Source organism: Garra rufa, chromosome 10 (genome assembly GCF_049309525.1).
Source record: "Garra rufa chromosome 10, GarRuf1.0, whole genome shotgun sequence".
Classification (NCBI taxonomy): domain Eukaryota; kingdom Metazoa; phylum Chordata; class Actinopteri; order Cypriniformes; family Cyprinidae; genus Garra; species Garra rufa.
The window spans coordinates 16,928,097-16,953,885 of record NC_133370.1 but is presented as its reverse complement, the minus strand read 5'-3'; the positions used below and the strand labels follow the sequence as shown (position 1 = coordinate 16,953,885).

General features: G+C 36.6%; 1 protein-coding gene across 1 annotated transcript; it reads left to right on the top strand.

The window, feature by feature from the left end:
• The first annotated feature begins 1,162 nt into the window (after window positions 1-1,162).
• Window positions 1,163-23,816, top strand: slc25a36a (solute carrier family 25 member 36a). The gene is made up of 7 exons (XM_073848220.1): window positions 1,163-1,581; window positions 5,364-5,528; window positions 6,824-6,901; window positions 11,648-11,748; window positions 18,325-18,391; window positions 19,829-20,118; window positions 20,999-23,816. Exons 1-7 carry the CDS (start codon window positions 1,541-1,543, stop codon window positions 21,190-21,192), a joined length of 936 nt encoding a protein of 311 aa, XP_073704321.1. The 5' UTR covers window positions 1,163-1,540; the 3' UTR covers window positions 21,193-23,816.
• The last annotated feature ends 1,973 nt before the right edge of the window (window positions 23,817-25,789 follow it).

Below are 25,789 nucleotides of genomic sequence, written 5' to 3'. Positions count from 1 at the left end.
CATGTTCCATGAAGATGTTTTGTAAATTTCCTACTGTAAATATATAAAAACCTAATTTTTGATTAATATGCATTGCCAAGAACTACATTTGGACAGCTTTAAAGGTGATTTTCTCAATATTTCGATTTTTTTTGCACCCTCAGATTCCAGGTTTTCTAATAGTTATATCTCGGTCAAATATTGTCTTATCCTAGCAAACCATACATCAATGGAAAGATTTTGTATGAATCTCAATTTCTAAAAATTGACCCTTATTACTGGTTTTGTGGTCCAGAGTCACATATGTGCATGTCTTTTATGTGTAATATCATATTCAGGTCAGTACTAAATAAAAAATAGCATGCATTTTGTATATTCCCTCATATTTTGATAACATTTTGCAGATTCTGGAAGGTGTATGTAAACTTTTGACCTCAACTGTATAAAACAAATATTGCAGAACTGAGCATAATCAGGAAAACAAATGATTCACTGTAGCAATTGTGCAATTTAAAGTTTAAAATGCTTTTGAAGATTTCTTTGATGTTAATCACACTTTGATCATTTCCTGATAATTCCAGGTTCTTCGTGATCATGTCAATCCTAATATTAACACACAAGCATAAGTAGCTTTTGTGTCAAACAGATAAAAAGGGTGCAATCTCCTGCTCAAAAAGTGTCAAAATCAATTTATGGCCCATTATCTTGAAGGGGAGAACATGCCCCTACTTGTCTTCCTTCCTAAATCTAATCAACAACCATTATTTTTCTGTGTAAAGGTAACCAAGTGCACATACAACTAAGTGACCCGCAGTGCATAAACTGACAGTGGTGTCGGATCACAATACAACAAAATATTCCAGTACAGCCCACTATGAATGCCCTCATTCATTCTCAGAAATATGACGCTGTACTGTTAAACTAATCCCAGGTATCGTTTCTGGCTCACTATAATAGCTGGCAGAATTAAATTCGCCCTATAAATAAAACTGTAAATATCTGTCTTAACCTCTGAAAAACGGGACAATCAATATTTACGATTTATCAATTGCGCGATCATGTGAAAGGAGCATGATGGGGCGGGGCAAATATACGTCACGTAGAGAACGGACCAATCGCGGCCTCTGTTTTGCGGTTGCTGATTGGCTCGTAAATAGCGAGTCTGCTGTCCATCTCAGTCAGCTCTTCAGCCTCTGAATCACAGACACCACCGACTCTACGCGGATTTAGCTGCACAAAAACGCGCCCCCTACATCCACAACCTAGACATCCGATAGCCGTCTGTGTTATTTAAAAGAAAAGGTCGTGATAAATTAAAAACGGACGGGTTAGATTCCAAAAAAGCCGTCTGCGCACATCTGCAGCCGTTAGCGCGCTGAGCTAGCAGCATCGCGCGACGCATCTCGCCCGCTAGACGTCGGGCTAAATAATTGCGTGCTTCATAATCCTCATCCACATCAATTAAACTGAACGGTACAGCAGAATCGCAGCGGGTTCGGCGGAGCTGTCCGGCTCTTGCTTGCACTGCAGGCCTGGGTGTGGGTGCGGAGAATGCTAAAGGATGAGTCAGAGGGACACCCTGGTTCATCTGTTTGCTGGAGGGTGAGTAGCGAGCCTGAGATGAGACTGATCTATCAGTGCTGTCAACCTGACGCCTCTGTTTTTTAATATATATTCGTTACATTTGGACTTGCTTGCTTTTAAAATGTAATATAAGACATTCATTGCAGAAAACAGGTTGACCGTTATAGAAGGTCAGGTAGATGCTCATTCAACGTTGTTGTAAATAATCTTACGTTACATCAACTAGCTTCTGTCAGCATGTTTTCATGCTACAAATGATCGATGCTGTATTTGTGAATGCAAGGTCATGCAACAGATTCATAATCTCCTCTGTTAGAAGTCTCTAGACGTTGCTGCTTTCAGGAAGTCTTGTTGCTTTGATGCTTTTCTTACTCAGACTGTTTGCCATGCAGATTTCAGATAAGACACAGGAAAAACTCTAGGCTTCAAGCTGAATGTAAACCTGAAGCAATACCATTTCCTGTAGCTTTGTTGTAGGCCCTAGTTTCAACTGTCAGCTTTAAACTGGATGTTTGACAGCAATCTCTAGTATAGTACAGCTATTTTTGACTCCATTCTCATTCCTGCATGTCCCTGGCTGCTCTTTTGCACTCGCATACAAACATCGTTTTCTGTTCAATCTTCGAATCAAAGGTTACTTCCTTAGTAATTTTCACAATCAGGAATGCAACAGATATGAGAAGAGTATCGCCCTGTAACAAGCTTATATCTCTGAAGGTCATTTGATGAGTCTGACCCTGGAGGGTGATATAAGGTCTAAATAGAAGCTTATAATAACTGCTAAATATGTGGGTAAATGCCCTAATGGGTCATCTATATCCTGACAATGTGTTTTAAAAGGTTTGGGTGCATATAGTTGTTGGTTGGTTGGTGTATTTTAAGATTAGTTCATTCATACATATCACATGTCAGAATAACTGGTGATGAGTTACAGATTCAAGGCTAACTGTGAGGAGTGAACAGATGATCTGCCACTGGAAAGAACTGTGATAAACAAATCGATTGTTCTGTGATAGAGAAAATCACTCAGCAGTGGAAATGAGATTCCCTTGTCAGTTCATAGAAATAATCCTGTAATTGGACACCCTGTTTTTTTTGTTATAAGTCGATTTTGGCTGCTTATTATCCAATATTGGATGATAAATAGTGAAAGAATATGACAAATGTAGCACTATTTCTATTTCAAACACCGATTTAAAAATTTTCATATTAGATTTCAGCCTAATTTTAATTTACTTGTCGCATACAAACAGTTATTTTAGTTTTGGACAAAGTAGTTTAGGTTCATAGTAGTATTTCTCATACTAGTATCGCCTCTTGGCCGTCATGTTTAAAGAGTTATGGGGCTGTAAGAATTGGAAAGTCAATGCATTCCTAAAGTCAACATGACAAATCATGTTTTTTAACTGATCAAAGATGATCAGAGCCTTTTTCATGCTGACTTTAAATGTACACAAATGCATTGTAAGTAGTTAGATAACAAATATTGCACACAAAAATACTAAAAACATATGTGTACAATACAAACATTGTGTTTATGAACAGCACCACAAGAGATTCTTGTATGGGAACCACTAAGCCAGTTTAGTCAGATGACTTTTGACTGGACTTGAGTTTCAATTTGGTTCATGTCCTGTTCAAAAGGGACAGGTTACATTATCCAACACTTTTGTTACTTTACTCCTGAGAATTACAACACTTTGAACACTGCTGTGTAAACTTCAAATGCAAACTTTTTTTTTTTGGTGCTTCAAAACTACTAATCATTGACCAGGGGACTTCACTTTGGTGAAACATTTGCCTGTTTGGTCTTGCATTTCTGAAGAAATATAATGCAGTCCCTTTCCTCTTTTCCTGCACTACTTCCCCTTTTTATTCACAAACAAAACTCCTTATATATTTTTTTCTAAAAGAGTAGAATTCTGTAAGTACCTGTGAATAATAAAAAAACAAGTGGAATTTCTTTAAAAGTCCTCTGCAGAGCAATTTAATAGGAGAGGCAAATGGGTTTTGCTCGTGAAGTCTGCATGATCATACTGTTCATTGGCCAACCACAGAGAGAGAGAATGAGTGAGAGAGTCAGTGTGTAAACCTTAGCAGCAACAAACTAGAGGGCTCCATATCTGGGACAAAGTTCACAGCTGCTCCCTGCATGTGGGTCGGTCTTTCGAAAGGCGGCACAATAAATAGACCTTTAGAGATGCAGGGTTTAAAACACAGAAATTCAATTCTGAGGTCAGCAGGTTTAATGTTGTCAACATTAAGTTCTGCTTTTGTTAACTTTACACACTCACATAATAAAAGCAGGGAATCTGTTTATGCAGCTTTCTATTAGTTTGATTAAGAGGTGTGTTGTCAGACCTTTGACATTTAGTGACATAGTTGTATCTTGATTGTAGTCCATTTTGATGCTTGGTGAAAACCTATCAAGATAAGAAGTATCTGGTTTATACACTATTTCAGGGAAGTTGTTTTAGGTCTTTTTAGGTCTAACCGTTGACCTGTTGCATGCTGGGCCCACTTTTTCTGCCCCCTCTCTCCCTGCTGTGTACATGAACACAAGCAAATACATGTTAAACTTGACCCACATACAGATGTTAGTCATTGCTGCTTTCACAAGTCTAAGCACTGTGGATGTCAGCAGAAAGAAAAATGCTTTGACACCTAAATTCAATACAATTTATGTCAGCAGCTTATTTTTTTATTAATGCCAAAATAAATTGATCATTGACAAAAGCAACATGCATTAAATGTCAGAAAATAGTGGTATGTAAAAGTAGTTGTGTAAAATGCTCCGTACATTATGATATTTAATGATGAATCCGTATTGCGTATTAAATGAATCCGTATTGCGTATCCGTATTAAAAATGTATTGCGGTTTCTGCAAAAACATTAAGCAGCACAACTGCTTTCAACATTAATATACTAAAATTATTTCTGACACTTTAGACTGCAGTAATGGCTGCTAAAAATGTTAGTTTTGCAATCACAGAAATAAAATGTTAAAATGCACTACCAGTCAAAAGTTTTTGAACAGTAAGAAGTATCTTCTGCTCACCAAACCTGCATTTATTTGATCCAAACTACAGCAAAAGCAGTAAACCTGAAAAATTTTACTCAGCTGTTTTCAATATAATAATAATAATAATAATAATAATAATAAAAAGTAATGATAATAAAATGTTTCTTGAGCAGAAAATCAGAATATTAGAATAATTTCTGAAGGATCATGTGACTGGAATAATGATTCAAAAAATTCAGCTTTGAAATTACAGGAGTAAGTTATTTTTAAAATGTCTTCAAATAGAAAAGTTATTTTACATAGTAAAAATAGTTCAAATTTTACTGCTTTTGCTGTACTTTAGATTAAATTATTGCAGACTTGGTGAGCAGAAGAGACTTTTTTTTAAATATTACAAATTTTGCTGTTCAAAAACTTTGACTGTTAGTTAAGCGGTCTAAATTGTATTAATATATCAACAAATTACCGGTTTTTACTGTATAGTTTATCAAATAAATGCAGCATTGGTGAGCACAATAGACTTATTTCTCTAAACGTTAAAAACATTAAAAGACTCCAACAGTAGAGTGAGTGTGTGTATATTTATATTACTGTTGTATTGCTGTGTATCGGTATAGAAAAAGCTGCGTGTTTTTAACTTTTTTTGCATGAATCATTTTGAAATTGTTTAAAAAGCAGATATTTTTTTCAAATTGATTTTAAATGAACTAGTTTTTTTTATTACAATTTATGTTGTTTAAATAGAAGTGTATAATAATATTTCCTCTCTGTCTTTAGCTGTGGTGGCACTGTGGGTGCGATTCTGACATGTCCGTTGGAGGTGGTGAAGACGAGGCTGCAGTCATCTTCGGTGACTCTCTACATCTCTGAGGTTCAGCTCAGCACTGTGAATGGAACCAGTGTGGCCCGCATGTCCCCGCCGGGGCCTCTGCACTGTCTCAAGTGAGCACTTCAAAACCCAACCTCGCAAAACATGGTTCATCATGCTCCAGAGCATTTAAACCAGTGTTTTCATGTTTCAAAAACAACAAGTGAAAACTGGCCAAAACATTGCAGCATATTTCTATAGGACATAATCTTTGTTGGTACCATAAAAACAAGAATCTTTAAAGAATCTTTACAATCAACAGTATTGTAGACTTTGAGTATGCAATCAAAGCTGTTCTCTGTTTAGTCTCTCCGTGGGTCTCTCTTGCTGACTGTATATTACAACCAGCTGTAGTTGACCATAGAGGCAAGAGTGTCAGAAAATTGAGAGAAAGATCAGTAATGTTCTGAATGTCAGCAGCATACCTGCATCTGCCCATGTTCTACTAACATGGTTGCTGGCCAACCATGAAGGGCAGAAGGGCAGTCAAAATGCTTTTATAGCTGTTTTGGCTATTAGGTCAACAATAACAATGTTTTGAGCCAATTGACGATACTTTTGCATGCCAAGTTATAACTAGGCCATTGACCGTGAATAAAGATAATAATAAATGAATGCATTTTCTGGGCCCAGTCAGGTCTGCTTCTATTTTCTGGCCCTTTGTAAGTAGTCTTGCAGAGAGAGTATAGTTCTCTGCAAGCCAGATTTGGCAGTATTTTGCTAGTCTGGCAAATTGTTGCAATGCTATGGTTTCTGGGTGTAGCCTTGCTGTCTTCTCCAGGATTGGAATCACTTTTCTTTTTTGGCCTCCGGCGAGCAGTGTTATTCATGCCTATTGTATTTCTCCAGAATCAGAGGGGGAAAAAAATGAAAAGTAGGTCAGGAGCAAATGAGTTACAGATGCAGTTTTTTAACAAACTTCTGAAAGAGGAATTCTAGAATAGTCTGAACATGTCTATTTCTATAGGAAAAATATGCAAAACATTAACTTGCACCTAGTTTGTATGAAGATAGTCAGCGCAAGTTCCTCTGACAAATTTGCTGAATGTGTATAACCTTTGTAGGTTGGACTAAATTACATTTTCATAGGTCAATTTTTAAGAACGACTGCTGCTATGAACAGCAGATAGCTTTGATTAAGGTACAGCTTAGGCATTGGTTCTTCAAATTACCTGCTTTGTCTCAAACCCCTCGGTTGGTCTGAATAACTTATTGGAAGATAGTGAAGCAAATGTTGAATGTCATGGCAACAACATTCATTCGGGTAAATTTTGCAGCTATCATATTATAATGACAGGGGTGCTAGTGTCCACTAAGCTTTCACATAGACATTTACATATTCTGTTTTAACTTTCCCTTTCTATCTCAGGTTAATACTAGAGAAAGAAGGTCCTCGCTCACTCTTTAGGGGGCTTGGGCCCAACTTGGTGGGAGTGGCTCCATCCAGGTAAGACCTGTATGCAAAAACACAAGTGCTAATTATAACATTACAAACTGGTGTAAGATTGTGTACTTAACGGAATTAATGAAGGGACGAGCTACAATCCCATGAAACATCACAAATGTGTACCTGCACCATAAAACCAGTCATAATAGTACATTTTTTGAATAAATACACTTTCCATTGATGTATGGTTTGTTAGGATTGGACAATATTTGGCCGAGATACAAGTATTTGCAAAAAAAAAAAATTTTAAAAATCACTTTTAAAGTTGTCAAAAATGAAGTTTTGATATATTTACAGTAGGAAATTTACAAAATATCTTAATGAAACATGATCTTTACTTAATATCCTAATGATTTTTCGTATAAAGAAAAAAATCTATAATTTTGACCCATACAGTGTATTTTTGGGTATTGCTACAAATATACCTGTGCTACTTAAGACCAGGGTCACAAATGACAATTGAAATATAAATAAATGTTACATTTTCAGCCAAATTTGCTAAGTAGTTTGAGGGCGTAGGGAGATTTTCTTTTTAGACTTTTTTCTGGTTTAGATTCTCTCATTTGTGGAGACTTCTTATTCAACAATGGTCTTCCATTGTTAAATATGATTAATTAAAAACTGTTGAAATAATGCAAATAGACGACAACAAAAGCAAATGCCATCAGTTAACAACCTCATATCTCACAGTAGAGTAGGTCTGTCTTTAGTTTAAAGAGATTGTGCACCCAAAAATGAAAATTCTGCCATTAATTACTCACCCTTATGTTGTTCTAAACCCGTTTATCTTCGGAACACAAATTATTATATTATTATTATAAATGTTCATAATGAAATCTGAGATCTTTCTGACCCTGCATAGACAGCAATACAACTACCATGGTCTAAAAGTGTATAACGTGAAAGAGAAAAATGATTAAATAAAGTTATTTTTGTTTTCTTTTCTTACAAAAAGTATTCTTGTAGCTTCATAACATTACAGTTGAACCACTGATGTCAAATGGACTATTTTAACAATGTTCTTACTACGTTTCTGTGCCTTGACCGTTGTAGTTCCCTTGCTGTCTTTTGAGGGTCAGAAAGCTCTATATTTAATCAAAAATCGTAATTTGTGTTCTGAAGATGAACAAAGGTTGTGCAGGTTTGAAACAACAGGAGGGTAAGGAATTAATAACACAATTTTCATCTTTCTGTGAACTATCCCTTAAAAGGTTTAAGTTATCCTTCAAAATCTGTTTCCCTGTGAGGAAAATAAATAGAATTTTTACTTATAGAACCTGACTGTAGCGCACCATTACCTACATATGCGCTTGACTCATGAGATGTTTTCACTTCGCCGTGGAATAATAAATGGTTGTTTTTGGATTTGTGCTCCTCACTATTTTCTTTTGGGATTTGCTGTATTTCCTCACTGCAGTTGATATGGAAAAGGAAAAAATATAGTTTTTTCCCCCCCCCCTCAAACTGTTACATAAGGGCCCGTTGGTCATGTCTCATTGCTCTAATCTCAGCATATCATCACCAGGGAATCATGTCACAGTCTTATTACAGACTAAACTAGCTATGAGCCCTCTGTTCTCTTGGTTAACTCTTGACAGAAGAGCTTGTAATTCAACTAGAGTGGATACTTAAATCTATAGTGCTCACTTAATCAGTTCCAAAACCTAGTAAGCTATGGATGCAGCTTTTTACATTAGTAAAACTCTAGGTCTACTGCGTTAGTAGTGTTTTAACGTGTGAGACTGTGATCGCATTCTCTGCTCTGTATTCACGCTGGTGAATATTTCCTCTCTCCTTTATGAATCACTCGTGCTTTTTTTCATTGACTGCAGTGTGTCATCATTATACTACAGACTAGCTGCTCTCATGCGCTCATTCACTTGAGCTTTACGTGCATCTCTGCACAGTTTAATCGCATTCAAATTGGTATGTGGGAGATGGTGTTGCAACTAAGCCACTTAAAATGTCTGTATTTCAGTGTTTGCACCCTTTTCATGCTGCAGGAGGTGTGTGTGCCTCCATCTGTGCATGTATTAGCGCTCCCGTCCTGTTTGTCCTCTGCCATCACAGCTGGAATGGCTGCCTCGTGACTGTTTGCGTTACGTAAAGAATAAATGCACACGTATGTGAAAATAAATAAATAAGGCTAGGTATGTGCTTACGCACACATACTGACGTTAACTATAGACTTTAGATTGTAAGCCATAATTAATTCCAGTTTTTAGTTTAATCCGGTTTGAGATTATTTATGTAACATCCTCCCGTGAAGGTCACGTTATTTCATTCAGATGGCCAAATTAAGCCGTGCACCAAAATACCGCATTATATTCACACAGGATTGGCAGATATTTAAGCCGGGATCTGATTGGCTGTTGGTCAGATGTGGAAGGATGCTGATCGGTTGTTGTTTTGAAGAGGCAGGAGGAAGCATGTGTTTATAAGCATCTCATCAGGAAACAAATGGCTGCTTAGCTTGTTGGCAGGTTGCTCTGTTAGACCTTAAAATTTACCCTTGTGGTGTGCGTGCGAGAATTATGTAACCTAGATTAAAGGAAAAAAAGGGGAAAAAAAAACTCCCAGTGAGGAAGGCTTAAATCCTACATCGGAAATTTTCATTTGAATAATCCTTTTGATTTTTTTTTTTTCTCGAGTGTGTTTTAGCATTTGCCCTGTCTAAGAAAAGAAATCTGGTAGCTAATACAGAACATGTGATATGATGATATGAGCATTTTGCTGCATTACCCCAGTTAGCTTTATGTCATGTTTGTTTGATTGTTTGTTTTGTATTGTTAGAAACTGTAATACGTGAGATAATGTACAGTGCTGGCCAAAATTATTAAAACACTAGTATTTTCACCAGCTAAAAATGGTTTTTAGTCAGTTATTTCAATCTTTTGCTGTAGTGTGTAATAATCCAGTCAGATTTTTGTTTGCACAAGGAGTCTGACAACAGCCAGTGCTCCACACAGTGATCTGATCTCATCATCATCCAGTCTGTCTGGAATGACATGAAGAAACAGAACAAACTGAGACAGAATAAATTCAGAAGAACTTTGGCAACGTCTCCAAAATGTTTCAAGAGACTTACCTACAAAGCTACCTGAAAAACTGTGCCCAAGTGAACCTAGGGCAAAAGCTGCTTTAAACGCAAAGGATAGTAACACCAAATGTTGATTTAATTTAGTTAATAGAAGTTAATTAATAAATCCATTTATGACCTAATTTTTGACAGCATCCTCATTTTACAGCATTTTTTACACATTTAACAAGTGCCTAAAACCTTTAACAGTACTTTTTTTCAGCTTTTCAGGTAGGTTTCTTGAAGCATCTTGGATGTTTGTTCTGTTTCTTCAGGTCATTCCAGGCAAACTGGATGATGATGGGATCAGACCTGACCATTTCTAGAAACCATTTTTTAGCTGGTGAAAATACTACTGTTCTAATAATTTTGGCCACCACTGTACATTTAGCCCTAACCCATCCATAAAAATATTTATGTAATAACATAACCGTAGAAATAATGTTTTTTTTATTTATTTAATGGAACTAATGTAGGGTAGTCATGTACACGTTTTCAAAAAGCAAAAAAAACAAGAGAATACAATGCGTTTTCCAACATAAACGTATTGGTGTGTAGACAAGGCCGTAATGTTTGTTTTTTGTTTAGTTTTGTTAGAAACTGTAGTGAGAGATAATGTACATTCAGAATCAGGGTATCTTCCGATCATTAATTTTTTAAAATTTAATATTAAAAACCGAAAAATAAGAAAATTGTAAAAAAATTGTAAGAAAAAAACGAAAAAAAAAAAAAAAAAAAACGAGAATCATGCTTGATTTTCCGTTTTTACATTTAGGGCTAGAAAATAAATAAACGACTTGGATTTTTTATCTCTGCATGTGCTTTCTGCTGATTGGTCAACTAAACATTAAACCGTGCCATCATTAGTTCTTCCGTAGTTCCACGTAGCAGAATCGTGACATTTATCTAAAATAATTTAATTCAAAAATGTAACATTAAAGATGACATACATATTTAATAAGATTAGAAAAAAAAACTCTAAAATGTAAAAAATCAACTGCCTCTTATAGCAATACTACTACTAATAATAATTGGCTCGTAATTACTAATAAAACTAAACATTTTATTGCAAAATAAATAAACACCCTGGCTTTTTGTTCAAAGTGTTATTTCAGGGGTTCGAGATGTGCTATTTTGTAGTGGCTATTTAACATAACCCCTAAAATTTAACAATGAAAAAAATAAAAATGGAATAATAGACCATATACTACATTGATATGAAATAATGTCATATCTTTACATATCTATATCGTTTCAACTTCATCTCTTGTCCAAAACTCAGCTCAATAAAACAGACGATGTGCCAAAAATGTAGACTGTGGGTGCAGATGTTAATAGGAGGACTGTTTTCTGCTACGCGGAACTGCAGAAGAACAGATGACGGCACGGTTTAATGTTTGGTTGACCAATTAGTGGAATTTCAAGTCATTTATTTATTTTCTAGTCCTGAACGTAAAATTGGAAAATCAAGCATGATTCTTGTTTTTTTTTTTTCAACAAAAAAACAACAACAAATAATCGGAAGATACCTTGATTATTCAGCCGTAACTCTACCCAAAGATTTTAATGTGAAAAACATAACTAAAAATATTTGTTCTTGCTGCAAATAAAAAGCAAAACTGTACATCACAACCAATTAATGTTGTCAATTCCTGTTTTGTCCACAGAGCAATTTATTTTGCTGCCTACTCCACAGCCAAAGAGAAGCTGAACAATGTTTTTGACCCTGACTCCACACAGGTGCACATGCTGTCCGCTGGTTTAGCAGGTAAGAGTCCCAGCTACATCTTTCATGTAAATGCATTTTTGACTTAAGTTTGCATTGGCTCTTTTTTGTTGTATTTCACACACTGAACTAAAATGATACTCATCTCTTAGTGTGCACAAACCAGAGATTGCATCATTGGGGTGTTTATAACCAATGTTTGTCAGTCGCTTTTGTTTAGCAATGACAGTCTTGTTACGATTAAAATGCTTTATCCTAGTGACCATCTAGTACAAGTGGGAGAGTTTAGCCATGGTATTTTGGGTTACCTTTTTCAAGGTATGACAGCATTTAGACCGAAAGCACAATTGAAGACTTTCAGGATCACAGTTATCTCTTTGAAGCAGACATATTTAAAGCTAATCATACTAACAGCAAATGTTCGTGTTCTCTTTTAGTCTGTCAAGACAGTTTGAATGAATAAATGATTCATTTATAGAAAGTAGTCTCCACAGAAAGACAATGTTAAATACATACATTTAAAATGTAATTAAAATTGAATTCTAAAATAAATAGGCCAACTTTCAAGCATGTTATTTCAGCTTGAAAGCTTAATAGCAGTATTGCAACAACAGGTCCTTAAAGTTTGGGTTGTGCTTTCCTTTCCCAGTTTCTTTTTTCCTTTTTTGTTTTCTTCTACCTTTTGAGGGCTGGAGGACATAAGTCATTACATGCCAGTGTGCTACTAAACAGTCTGGCTTCACACGCTGTCTGTGCTGTGTGTAGTAGCGGCCGTTAGCAGGGCGCTACGCTAACATGTAGAGTGCCATGCGCGGTGGGCAGCGGTCCTCGCGACTGACACGGGCGGGATCGGGACGCCTCAGGTAGTCACGTCTCTACTCACCGGTATGATCATGATTCTCCTAATGATGATTATTAATAATGATAATTATGGTTATTTAAATTCATGTGGCCACTGTAGCTGGCTTGCAGTTCTTTTTTTTTTTTTTTAACCTCCTTGTGATTACGCAGTTTTGACACATGGCCCCCTTGCCAGCCTGTAACCCCCTGTAAAGGTAAATTCAGTGAAAAACTACTTCTTTTTTGTTATTTAATTTCAGTCCTGAATGCTAACCTTGTCATTTGATTGCAGTATGTTATTTTGCAAGATATTCGTCATATTAAAAACATATTCGTCGCAAAGTAAACATTCCTAGCATGTTGTGTCTGTGTGTTGAAGATAAGAGAAAGAGGGGCCACATGGCCTGACAAACTACATCTTACAACACACATAGCCCTTACATTACAAAAGTGGTTAAATATAGGTCCCTGAAGGCCTGCAATGGAAAATTGGCATACGATAAGGGACAGGCTTATGAAATATTCATTACACGAGTCGCTCTCTCCTCTCAAAAGCACAGGTGATTTTTTTTTTCTTCCCTTTCTTAATGGCTCTTTGTACCAGCATCAGTTTACAGTTGCGCTAGCTCAGTTCCTGCCACCTGATGCATGTCACGTATGGCCCACACATTGTTCATCATTGTGGTTAGGTTATGACTGAATCATAGAAATAATATAAAGTCACCGCAAGGCCTCTATTAACCACGTCAGGCCGCTGAACAATCAAATGATGCAATCATACAGAGCAGTCCAAACTCTGCATTGAAAATCAATTTATTTTTGTTCTGTTATTTATTTATTAATACTTTTATTCAGCAAGGATGTATTAAATTGATTAAAATTACATTTTCACAGATTTCTGTTTAAACTAAATGCTGTTCTTTTGAACTTTCTATTAATCAAATAATACTGAAAAATGTTTTATATATTCCACAAATAATTTTAACTGTTTTCAACATTTCTAATAATAAGAGATGTTTCTTAAGCACACAATCAGCATATTAGAATGATTTCTGAAGGATGTGACACTGAAGACTTGAGTAATGGTTGCTGAGAATTCATCCTAATAATAACATTTGTGTGATTTAATTGTTAATTTATTTTGACCCTACTAGGGCTGCCCTCGACTAAAGATTTTTCTGATCGACTAGTAGTCATTCATTTTAAGCATTAGTCGACTATTAGTAGCATGTTTATTAATAAACCAATATCGAACCTTTAATTGCCCACATAGCTTAACAAGCGCTCAAGCACAAGTAAAAAAAACTTGCGAGAGCACACTGGCAGATATAATTATTTAAAACAGCAAGGAAGCCTTAACGTTTTAATAATTTGACAATCTAGTGCTTTCTTTGTTTTCATCTTAAGAGATGAATTCCATCAATACCGAATATTTGTATTCCATTTGAATTGGTTTATTTGAAAGTAGACATTTTGCTGCTCTCTCTATATATCTCTATATATATTTCATGTCTGTATGGCAAGTATACAGTGTTTCAGTTAATATTTTGTTTTGAACGCACTCAAGTTCAGAGACCGAGACGGCAGAAAGCGAATTTGCTTTCATTATTTTACAAAAGCGCAACATTTCGTTATTGTAAGTGCACACAAATAAACGTAGAGTCTTTACAGATTTGAAAGATGTATTACTTTAATCTGTATTTTAAGAGCAAGACCACACAGATGCCTCCATCTGTCATGCAGTAAGCACGGTACTATTCAGCTACCACACTCCGCACAGACACTTGAATAGCGCACATTTTTCTAGGTTATCGTTAGATTGAGCGGCCATGTAAAGTTGCTAGTACATAAATCTTTCAGATAAAAAGTCATTTATATTACCACAAAGACCAGCCGTTAATGATCTGTGTGTCATGGACTGAGTGACTTCATTTTTTTTTTTTTCTCTGCGACTAATAAAATTTTGGTTAGCCAAGCCTCTAACCTAACGGTTTACCCTAACAGTTAGTCGACTATTTGGGGGCAGCCCTAGACCCTACCCTATTTAAACATATTAGTATTTTATTATGTAGAAAAACATCCCTCTCTACTATTCGCACCAGCATATTCAACAATCTTATCAAACTCACGCTTCAAAATTGTGCTCAAAAAATGATTTTGCCAACAGGAATGACAAGGTTAGCATTGGACTCTTACATGCACTGCCTCTGACCCTTCTTAAAGTTATTATTGATATAAAGTTTGATTTTGTAGCTGTTTTTGTATCATCTGATTTTGTATCATCTGATTTTGTATGACCCAGCATTGCTAAAGCTCAGATATGATCAAGAGAAATAGTGTTACTACAGCAAGATCAGCTCTGTTCTGTACCTTAACATTTAAAATGAAAAACACTGGTCTAATGATGTCCTTTAAAACTCAAAAATTCATTTTCATCTCGCTCTATCTTTCTCTGTCTCTCTCTATCTGTCTTACAGTCTTTCTCCCTCTATCCTTTAAAAAAGAAAGGAAAATGAAAGCACTCTTCAATGTTTTAAATGGGATGGAATGGTCATTGTTTGATGTAATTGGTGGGCGGGGTTTGGTTGGGGAGGTGGGCGGGATTTAATGGGAGGTGGGCAGGGTTTATTGTCGTGTTCCACTCCCTCATGGGTTTGACTTGACTCTGAGGGGCATGTGGACTGCTGCTTGTGACTGTGGTACAGAAAAGCCTGTGTCTATTTTAGGCCTTTACTGTAGCTTTCACCCTGCGTGAGGGTCTGTGAGCCAGCCTGCTCTGCCCCCCATATCTGCAGGCTTCGTCCTGCAGCTGTGAGGAGAGGAGCTTTGCCCCTCCCCTGTGAGTACTCGTCAGAGACACACTCTCTCTCTCTTACTCTCTTGTACCGATCTGTCATCCCCCCTCCCCTCCCTTCAACAGTCAGTTGCCTTAGGCCTCTTACCCTCTCTAGAGCTTCTACTCTAGCTCAGTAGACTTTTGGTTTGTTTAGCCTAAGAAAACACTGACGTTTTACACTGTACTGTTAGAAGCGCACACAAATATTTTCATCCCCAATTGCCATTGTCTTGCTCTCTTTAGTTTATTTTGTTCTGGGATATTTTGTGCACCCACAACACAGAGCACAGGCTTTGTGCTTCATTTTGTTGCAGTTGAATAGATAAGCTAATTGTTCCCACCAACATCATGCAGAATATTTTGCTGTTGCGTTTAATGCTGTTAATACAATGCAAGCACACTTAATAGAAGTAGTTCACCCAAAATTTTAAATTTTCTGAAAATGTACTCACCCCTAGGCCATCCCAGATGTAGGACCACAAAACCAGTCTCTAGTAGCATGGGTAACTGTGTATCAATAGCCAAACAATTCATTTAGTAAATTCATACCGTAAATATATGAAAACTTCATTTTTGATTAGTAATGATCTGTCCAGGCTGGACTATTTCAATGCTCTTTTGGCAGGTCTTCCAGCCAGTTCTATCACACCTTTACAATTAATCCAGAATTTGGCTGCAAGATTAATTTTTAATGAGCGGAAAAAAACACACATCACACCTCTCTTCATCAATTTGCACTTGCTACCAATAGCTGCTCGCATAAAACTCAAGGCATTAATGTTTGCCTTCAAAACCACCACTGGCTCTGCAGCCCTTTACCTAAATTCATTACTTCAGACTTATGTGCCCACTAGAAGCTTGCATTCTGCAAGTGAACGGTGCATTATTGTGCCATCCCAAAGAGGCACAAATTCACTTTTACATTAAATGTACCCTTCTGGTGGAATGACCTACCCAACTCAATCCGAACAGCTGAGTCCTTACGCATCTTCAAGAATCAGCTAAAAACACATTTCTTCCATCTTTATTTGACCCTATAACTCTAGCACCCTCTATTCTAATTCTATTCTTAAAAGAACTTGCCCTTTGAGACTTATACTCTATTGATTTACTTACTGCTTGTTTTCTTAAAAAACTAAACTAACAATAGCTTCTCTGTTCTTTTTATATTCTATCTATCTATTTTAGGCATCTTACACTAGCTTGCATTTTCTTTTTTATTCTATTTTAATTTGATTTATTATATAATTATTAAAAAATAAAAACCTTGCTACATGTACTGCGTTAGGCTAAATGAGACTTGTTATTGCACTTTATAACAAAAAAAAGTGCTGTTATTGCTCTTTTGTTGATTTTGATAGCTTCCAATGTCCTCTTTTGTAAGTTGCTTTGGATAAAAGCGTCTGCTATGTCTAAATGTAATGTAAATGTAAGTAATATGCATTGCTAAGAACTTAATTTGGATAAATTTAAAGGCAATTTTCTCAATATTTTGATTTTTTTTACACCCTCAGATTTCAGATTTTCAAATAGTTGCATCTTTGCCAATTATTGTCCTATTCTAGCAGACCATACATCAATGCTTATTTATTCAGATTTCAGATTATATCAATCTTAATTTAATAAAAAAATTACCCCCTTTTGTGGTCCAGGGTCACATTTAGCACTGCATCACCTGCAGTGAATGGGTGCCATCAGAATGAGTGTCCAAACAGCTGATAAAAACATCACAATAATACGCAAGTAACCACAAGACTCCAGTCCATGATTTAACATCTTGTGAAGCAACTTCAAACCAGTCCTCTATCCATGATATTGCTTTCTCTAGTGAAAGATCAAGTACTATTAACAAGTGAACATAGACATATTTGTTTACACAAGACGTTAATTGAAGGACTGGAGTTGTGTGGATTACTTGTGGATTGTGATGTTTTTATCAGCTGTTTGAACTCTAATTCTGATGGCACCCATTCACTTCAGAGGACGCAGGGGAGGTGAGCAAGTGATGTAATGCAAAATTTCTCCAAATCTGTTTCGATAGAGCATCTTGTATAGCCTGAGGGTGAGAAAATTATGTTTACTTTTGGGTGAACTATTCCTTTAAATCTCTTTAAGACGCACATAACCTTAATTTGCATACACATACCTAAACAGCAAACATAAAATAATTTCAGCCATTGTTGTGCTAATGTCATTTACTAATATTTTGTCGCATCACACAGCCTGCCAGCATAATACTAGCATGGCATGGATTTCAACAATCACAGCGGTGGTATAATTTAGTGCCCATGCTGTGAAAAACAATCTTTTGCCTAACATAAAACATAAACATAACAGTTTTTTGTGATTTAGCTGCAGTTATGTAACTGAATAGTGGTTCTTTTTAACTTAAGGCTCTTTTCTAAAGATGATTTAGTTTTCACTCAGTCCATTTAATTCAGTGAAGATAGGGCTAAATATTTCAGAAGTAAAGCTACATTGGTTTCAGAGTCCTGTTATAGATGAAAAGCTGCTTAATGCTTTAGCTAAAAGGCCTTATTTACTGCTGTGGCCACTGTAAGATGTGCTTATGGTTCTCACCTGAAAATATTAAATAAGTGCCTAGTGGACCTGTAATGGTTTTCTTGACACAAGATAGCAATCGCTGTTAACGATGCTGGGCATTCCTGAAGAGAACGTGTAGTTCTGTACACACTGTTGGTGTTTAAGACTGGTATGATATGCTGAAATGAGGTCAACGAGATTCAGATTCACATTTTAAACTGAAACAAACAGGCCATAAGCATATTTTACAGATGTCCACAGCATTTCTCTGAAGTGTGGAGTTTCTTTAGGGAAAGTTTGTTTGTTTTAGAGTCATTAGAACTATTGAATGTCCTGTGCTCTGAGTTACTCTGACAATATCACTTCCAAGCCTGATCTGGAATACCTCTTTTTCCCAGGGTTTACTGCCATTACAGCAACCAACCCGATCTGGCTTATAAAGACTCGGTTGCAGCTCGATGCCAGGTAAGTTGTACTATTTGCTGTCCACATCATTCAAATAGAAATATTGTGAAATATTATTGTAATTTAAAGGGTTAGTTTACCCAAAAATGAAAATTAGCCCATGATTTACTCATCCTCAATGTAGCCTGGGGTTCATATGACTTTCTTGTTTCAGGCGAATCCAATTGGAGTTGCATTAAAAATGATCCTGGCTCTTTCTAGCTTTATAATGGGAGTGGGTGGGTTCAACAGTCCAAAAGAAGTCCAATATAGTCCATCCATCCATCATAAAAAGTGCTCCAAACAGCTCCAAAGGGTGAATAAAGGTCTCCTGTAGCGAATCGATGTGTTTTTGTAAGAAAAATATCCATATTTAAATAGTAATAATCACTTCTGTCTAGCTTGTGCTAACCATCATACGTTTAAGCCGTTCCGGGTGGATGACGTAAGATGTATGCATAGGGCATTTATGTACTGATCAGGCTCAGGTCTGCTTACCTTCAGTGAGGAACCATAAGCTGGCTAATGCATGCAACAGTTGAACTTCCGTGTACGACAGTTGGTGCAAGCTTGAGAAAAGTGATTACTACGTTATAAATATGGATATTATTCTTACATAAATGCATAGATTTGCTACAGGAGGCCTTTATTCACCCCCGTGTGGAGCACTTTTTATTATGGATGGATGCACTTTATTGAACTGCTTTTGGACTGTTGAACAGAAACACCTTCCTGCTGTCATTATAAGGCAAGGCAAGTTTATTTATATAGCACATTTCATACACAATGGTAATTCAAAGTGCTGTACATAAGAGGAATTAAAATCATAATATCATAAAAATTAATAATTATAATCACAACAATAAAAACAGAATTTAAGAACATTTAAAATGATTTAAAATTAATTTACACAGTAAAAATGATTATACATAAAATAATGCAATCTGTTCGGACGTAGCACAGTGCTCATTCAATAAATGCACAACTAAACAGATGAGTTTTGAGTCTGCATTTAAATGTGGCTAATGTATTAGCACATCTGATCTCTTCTGGAAGCTGCTTCCAACTGCGTGGCGGCATAATAGCTAAAAGAGGATTCCCCTTGTTTTGTGTGAACCCTTGATATATAAAGCTTAGAAGAGCCAGGATAATTTTTAATGTAACTCCGAATGGATTCGTCTGAAAGTAGAAAGACATAAACACCTAGGATGCCCTGAGAATGAGTAAATCATGGGCTAATTTTCGTTTTTGGGTGAACCCTTTAATATGACTTTTCTAATTGAATGTATTTTAAAATGTAATTTATTCCTGTGATGGCAAAGCTGAATTTTTAGCAGCCATTACTCCAGTGTTCAGTGTCACATGATCATTCAGAAATGTTATGTATTTTAGGGGACATTGAATGAGGGAATATTATAAAGCAGATTTCTGACGTTTACCATGTTTATCTTTCTCCAGGAACCGTGGAGAACGGCGCATGAGTGCATTTGAGTGTGTCCGGCGGGTCTATCAGTCAGATGGGTTACGGGGATTCTACAGGGGCATGTCTGCATCTTATGCTGGCATATCAGAGACTGTCATCCACTTTGTCATCTATGAAAGCATTAAACGCAAACTTATTGAGTCCAAGGCCAACGCTAACATGGATGACGAAGATGAATCTGTAAAAGATGCTTCAGACTTTGTTGGAATGATGCTGGCTGCTGCCACATCTAAGACATGTGCCACTTCAATTGCTTATCCTCACGGTAAGTGCTATATTTTTATTTCTTTGTAATAGTTCATGTTTGTTTCATTGTTACTTTGTAGTTGGCATTGGGTTATTTTGTACTACATGGTTGTAAAGGGTTAGTTTACTCAAAAATGAAAACTCTGTCATTAATTACTCACTCCCATGTCATTCCAAACCCGTAAGACTTCGTTGAGCTTCAGAAAAAAAAAAAAAGATATTTTTGATGAAATCTGAGAGCTTTCTAACCCCCATAGACAGCAATGCAACTGACACGTTCAAGGCCCAGAAAGGTAGTAAGGACATAGTTAAAATAGTCAATGTGTCATCAGCAGTTTAACCATAATTCGAGAATACAAGCCTGCTGCTTTACATTTAAATGGCTGGTTAGCATTCATTAGAGCATTTTGCAACATGCTTCAGAGTTACTCTGAAATCCTCCACCTCCCCAGCTCCACCTGTATAGATCTGCTACGGTTTATTATTTCTGCTATTGGTGCAGCAATAATATTTCTTAAGTCACTATTTTTGTTTTCTTTGCTAACAAAAAGTATTCTCGTAGCTTCATAACATTAGGGTTGAACCTCTAATGTCACAGACTGTTTTATCAATGTCCTTACTACCTTTCCGGGCTTTAAACACCATGATGTGTTGCTGTCTATGCAGGGTCAGAAAGCTCTCGATTTCATCAATTATATCTTAATTTATGATCCGAAGCTCAACAAAGGTCTTACGGGTTTGGAATTTGTATGCAATTTTTAAAAAATAAATGTTTATTTAGTTGAATTTTCCACTAATTTTGTTTCTAATATAATTTAGAAGGAAAGTTCTCTCTTCACTCTATGTCAGCTCTTTGTTAATTTTCTCTCTTTCTTTCTTCTTTCTTTCTCTCATAACAGAGGTTATTCGTACAAGACTACGTGAGGAGGGCAGCAAGTATCGTTCGTTCTTCCAAACTCTAAATATGGTGGTCCGGGAGGAGGGTTACAGAGCGCTATACCGAGGCCTCACCACTCACCTGGTCCGACAGATCCCTAACACTGCTATAATGATGTGCACCTATGAGCTGGTGGTCTACCTGCTCAATGGTTAACAGATGGAGAGAGAGCGGGAAAGAGAGGGGGAGAGAAAGACAGAGCTAGAGAGACAAACAAGGTGAGAAAGCAAAAGCTAGATGGAGACCCAGAGAGATTGTCCCAGGCTTAGACCAAAGGAAGTAGAACAAATCCTAGAAACGCATTGTCAACCCAAACCCCCAACAGGGGGCCGTAGTCTCCGAGAACAAGGGGGATTCGAGCCTGTCAGACTGGAGAGGCGAACGGCGAACAGATATGCTAAAGCTGTCTGTCCATTTGTCTCGAAAGGTTTAAGAAAGTCCGTTTTGAAAAGGACAATCAAAGAGGAGAATGCTTGAAGAAAAGCCTGAATTTAAACAAGCATGTCAAAAATAATTTTATCTGAGCCATTGTTTTAATGAAAGAAAGATTGTCAAGATTGGAAAATGACTGAAGGTCTTTGAAGGAAAGAAAAAAGAAAGCACAAGAATGTGTTTTTTTTTTTTTTTTAAGATGTGGCACAGTAGGACTACTGTAATGGATGTTTTTCTTCGCCATTTGACAAAGATGACATTTCTCCAGAATTTGTTCATTCAAGCATTCTCCTCTCGAGGTCACCTTCCACTCTTTCCAAACTGGCAGATGGTTGTCCGCACACAAATGTCCATTTGCTGTTGTTATATAGACGGTCACGTGGTCTGTGGCCCCTCATGTGCTTCAAACTGAAGTGTTTCTTCGTTAGGTTCATGTTAAGTTTAACCATACTTATTTTGTGTGTGTGTGTGTGTTTTTGATGATCATACCGTTGTCCTAATATCAGTATAGTATATACTTTGGGGTGGTATTTTTTCGAAATGGGAGATGTTGTCCTGCTTGCGTCACTGGGCCTTTTTTTAACTGAGATGGAGCTGAGTTTATCGCCACCGTTCACTGCTGCAAAGCCTCTACTTGAATCCCAAGTGTCGGCAAGAGCCAGACATGAATTTACAGATGGCTAAATGGTAGTGGCTAATGCTAACCCTGAGCATGTTGCCTACAAACAACATGCCACGATGTGACGACATTATTCGTCGTAAGGCAATAGTCATTTTTCCACTTCCGAGTGGGGAAAGCTGCAGAATTGTTTCCCACCCTATGGATTCCTCGAACAGTGGCTTCTGACTGACCGTTTATGCACTTTGTGGCCTGCCTAGGCTTGCGCAAAACTTCGTTTTGTTTTTCAGTTTGGAACAATTTTGATCTTGTATTGTAAAACATAGTATTACTATGTAAGCAAGACAGTGTTTTGCTGAACAGTTCCCTTTGGAAGTTATTGTACAGTTCAGTGTACTAAACTTTTAGTGAAGGATATTCTTGTATGTGTATATACTGTATGTATGCATATCAAATATCCAGTGTTCATAACTTAAGTCCTCTGATTATGCAGTAGTATTATTTGAATGACTGCATTTGTTTGATAGATTTATCACAGAGGGATGTCGTGAAACTCATTTTGTTGAATGTTCTCTTTTTTATGCATTTTATATCATTTTGTTTATCACTCCTCATTCTGGCCCTCGACTCGTTGCTTGAAATGGAGTCAAAAAAATTTCCAAGTGTTTTCATCTCGCTTGTTTGTTTACATTACTGTTGTCTGTACTTTCACACCCTCATGATATGAAGGATCTCAAACCGTTCATGTTAGCGATTTAGACGTTATAGTTCATAACCAACACACAGGCTTAAAATTATAATTTAAAGTAATTATATTAATCCTCTGATGTTGTTGGTAGATCCCAATAAAGAGCCTTTTTTTTCCAAGCAGCAAAAACTCTTGGTAGCATCCATTATTCATTTCACACATTTCAATGTCTTTTCTGTCCAGTTCAAGTCATTGATATCTGTAATGCTGCTAATGAAGCTCTGGAATACTGTAATGCTCATCATCACACATTGGATTTCGTTACTCATTATACACACAACATCATCCGATATTATGCAATTAATGCTGGACTCGTCACAGCTAAAGTGATCTCAGTCTGCGATTTGCTAAATATTGTTCTAACTGATGAACAAAAAGCATTTGTTTTTAGAAAACAGGCGTGATGTTTCAGTGTAATTAGAATAGACTATCGTTGATGGATTAGTAAAATTAGTGCATAAATAGTTGTGTTGTATCTAAAGTCGTAATGCCCTTGTGTTAGAAAGTGATCTCTTGCAAACATGCATGCAAGTTTGCATTCAACAAATGCACTTGTAACTTCACAGTCTCGCAGAGACTTTAATGGCATTACGAAGAAATTCAAGTGATGTTGGAATATTCAGGTGTCAATATTAGACTGAATGGACAGACCTGGACATTCTATTAACTGAGCCTAACCGACTGACAGAAATATTGAACACATTGGTCTAGATTAATCATTTCATCTTCATTTTACATTTAATGGCATATTCAGCAATTTTCATGTGTGGTGTCTTTATAGCGCAGTCTAACATGACCAACACTAACAAATTGTGTGTCACACCTGTTGTTTCATTTCATTTCCTATTTTGTTTTCTTTTGTCTTTTTTTTTTTTAAGTCTAGTTGTTTTTATGGTAAATGTGGCCTATTCTTTGCTGGTTATGTGATTTATCATACCTCTTTTTGTACAAACTGTCAATAAAAAACTATGGAAAACCTCATGTTGTCTCGAATCTCTTTTAATGGCTGAGTTTTGTTTATTGAATACATCAAAGGAAATAAAAATCGCCATTTAATTTACTGCGAATGGCTGAATGTCCAGCGCTATCTGATGGCCAATTCGTACATATTTCTAAGAATTCACTTGTACGATTGAATTTGCCACCTTGTAAAATAGAGGCTTTGCACTTACATCATGGTTTGGTCAGTTACCTGGATGCACGGCCATACTGGAGATATTAACTGGGATGTAAACAACAGCATTGATTGTTCTGCAAAATTATGCTTAAAAAAAAAAAAAACATCGAGAAGGACAGGAAGCCGGAAAGGGCATGATATTTTGACAAAGTTAATAGTTCGTAAAGATACTTATGAGAAGTATCAATTAAGATATTAGCCTAATATTTGTCCTACCTGACCGGAAATGATGAGAAAAAACACGAATGTTGTCAAGATTCTTGTTTTGGAAATCATGGTTCATTTTGGCCAACCACAAACACCTTTTGTTCTTCAAACAGTTTTTTGCACTTCTCCTTGATTTATAACTTTTGGCAGTCTATAGTACTTCAGATGTTTTTTTTTTTCAGGTCCAACCAATTAGTACAGCCCAAAACATGACAATTGATCATTTTAAGCAGCAATAATAAGCAAAATATGCAAGTTTTGCAGTAATGCCAAGTCCGCAGTTTTCCCACAGAATTGGGCTACTTTAAAACTGTTGCTGTGGGTTGTTTTTCATGTCTGCGGGTTAAAGCGACCCCAATAACATTATATTTAGTCCCTGAAATGCAAACTGTATCAGGGGATCAACACCAAAATGTGTATTTTACCCCCGGAATGCAATTTTTATTGGGGGACCCCCTCAAACTCAATTGGGGTAGTTTTGAGTAGCAATTGGGTGGGTTTTGTTGTGAAAACCTGGAAACCCTGGAGTTCTGTTCTGGGAAGTACGAGGAAGTAGTCCTATGGGTCGGTGAGACTTCTGGTTTGTTATAACGAGAAGAATAACAACATGCAGTAAACGGTAAAACTGTTTGCACTACAAACCATTGTGTTCATAATTAAAATAAAACATTTAGGTAATATGGTAAGACTCACCAACTTTCAATATCAAACAGACATACCCTTTGCATAACCAGTTTTACTACAAATACCACGGTTAAACTATGGTAAATGAGGCAAAACCACGGCTAATTTGTGGTTACCATGGTAACCATGTTTTTGTGGTTTTATTTGTAGTACTTTTTGTAAGGGTAAGAATTAGCCACCTTGTCAAATATGTACGAACTGCCATGAGATCGGGTTGATATGTCAGTTCAAAAGTCTCCTAGCTCACCAAAACTGCATTTATTTTAATGTAAATACAAAAAAAAAAGCCATGGGCATCGGAACCATTGTATGTGAAGACTTTTGAAGACCAATGATTTTGGACCCACTTTTACCATATCTAATTCGGCTAGTCTGCAGATTTCAGAGCGCCATCAGTCAAATCTATTCCACATGACGAAATCCTAGGGTTGCCAACCATTCTGGAATCATCCTGTATTTAAGGCATCATAGAAGCTTTTCTTATTAAAGCTATTCAGAATGCAATTTGTACCGTATTTAAGGCATATGCCGTATGACCAAGAATAACGGAGATTTAATGGAGATTTACAGTTTTTCACATTTGCTAAACCCATTCTCTGAACCAAATTCTGAATAGACTAAACCAATTTGTCAAATAAATCACTCTTTCTGCAAAAACCATAAACCAGTTCAGGCAGTTTAGACACTGTTTGCAGATCTCATGCACTCTTTTTGCAAAATTGTAAACATTCTCACTCACTAAGACACAATTTGCTCTGTGATGAACTTGTGATGCAAAACCCTGAACACAAGAAAGCAAAAGTTAAACACATCTTGTTTCTAAATATTTATAAGAGTTCACCACATTTAAGCAGATTCTGTGGCCACCATAATTAGTTGGAAAGTT

What these genes read in the sequence shown, in the direction of transcription:
- slc25a36a (XM_073848220.1), top strand. Translation starts at nt 1,541, where the DNA reads ATGAGTCAGAGGGACACCCTGGTTCATCTGTTTGCTGGAGG. An exon ending in GCTGTCCGCTGGTTTAGCAG is followed by an intron (nt 11,749 to 18,324) that starts GTAAGAGTCCCA and finishes TCTTTTTCCCAG; the next exon opens with GGTTTACTGCCATTACAGCA. An exon ending in TTCAATTGCTTATCCTCACG is followed by an intron (nt 20,119 to 20,998) that starts GTAAGTGCTATA and finishes CTCTCATAACAG; the next exon opens with AGGTTATTCGTACAAGACTA.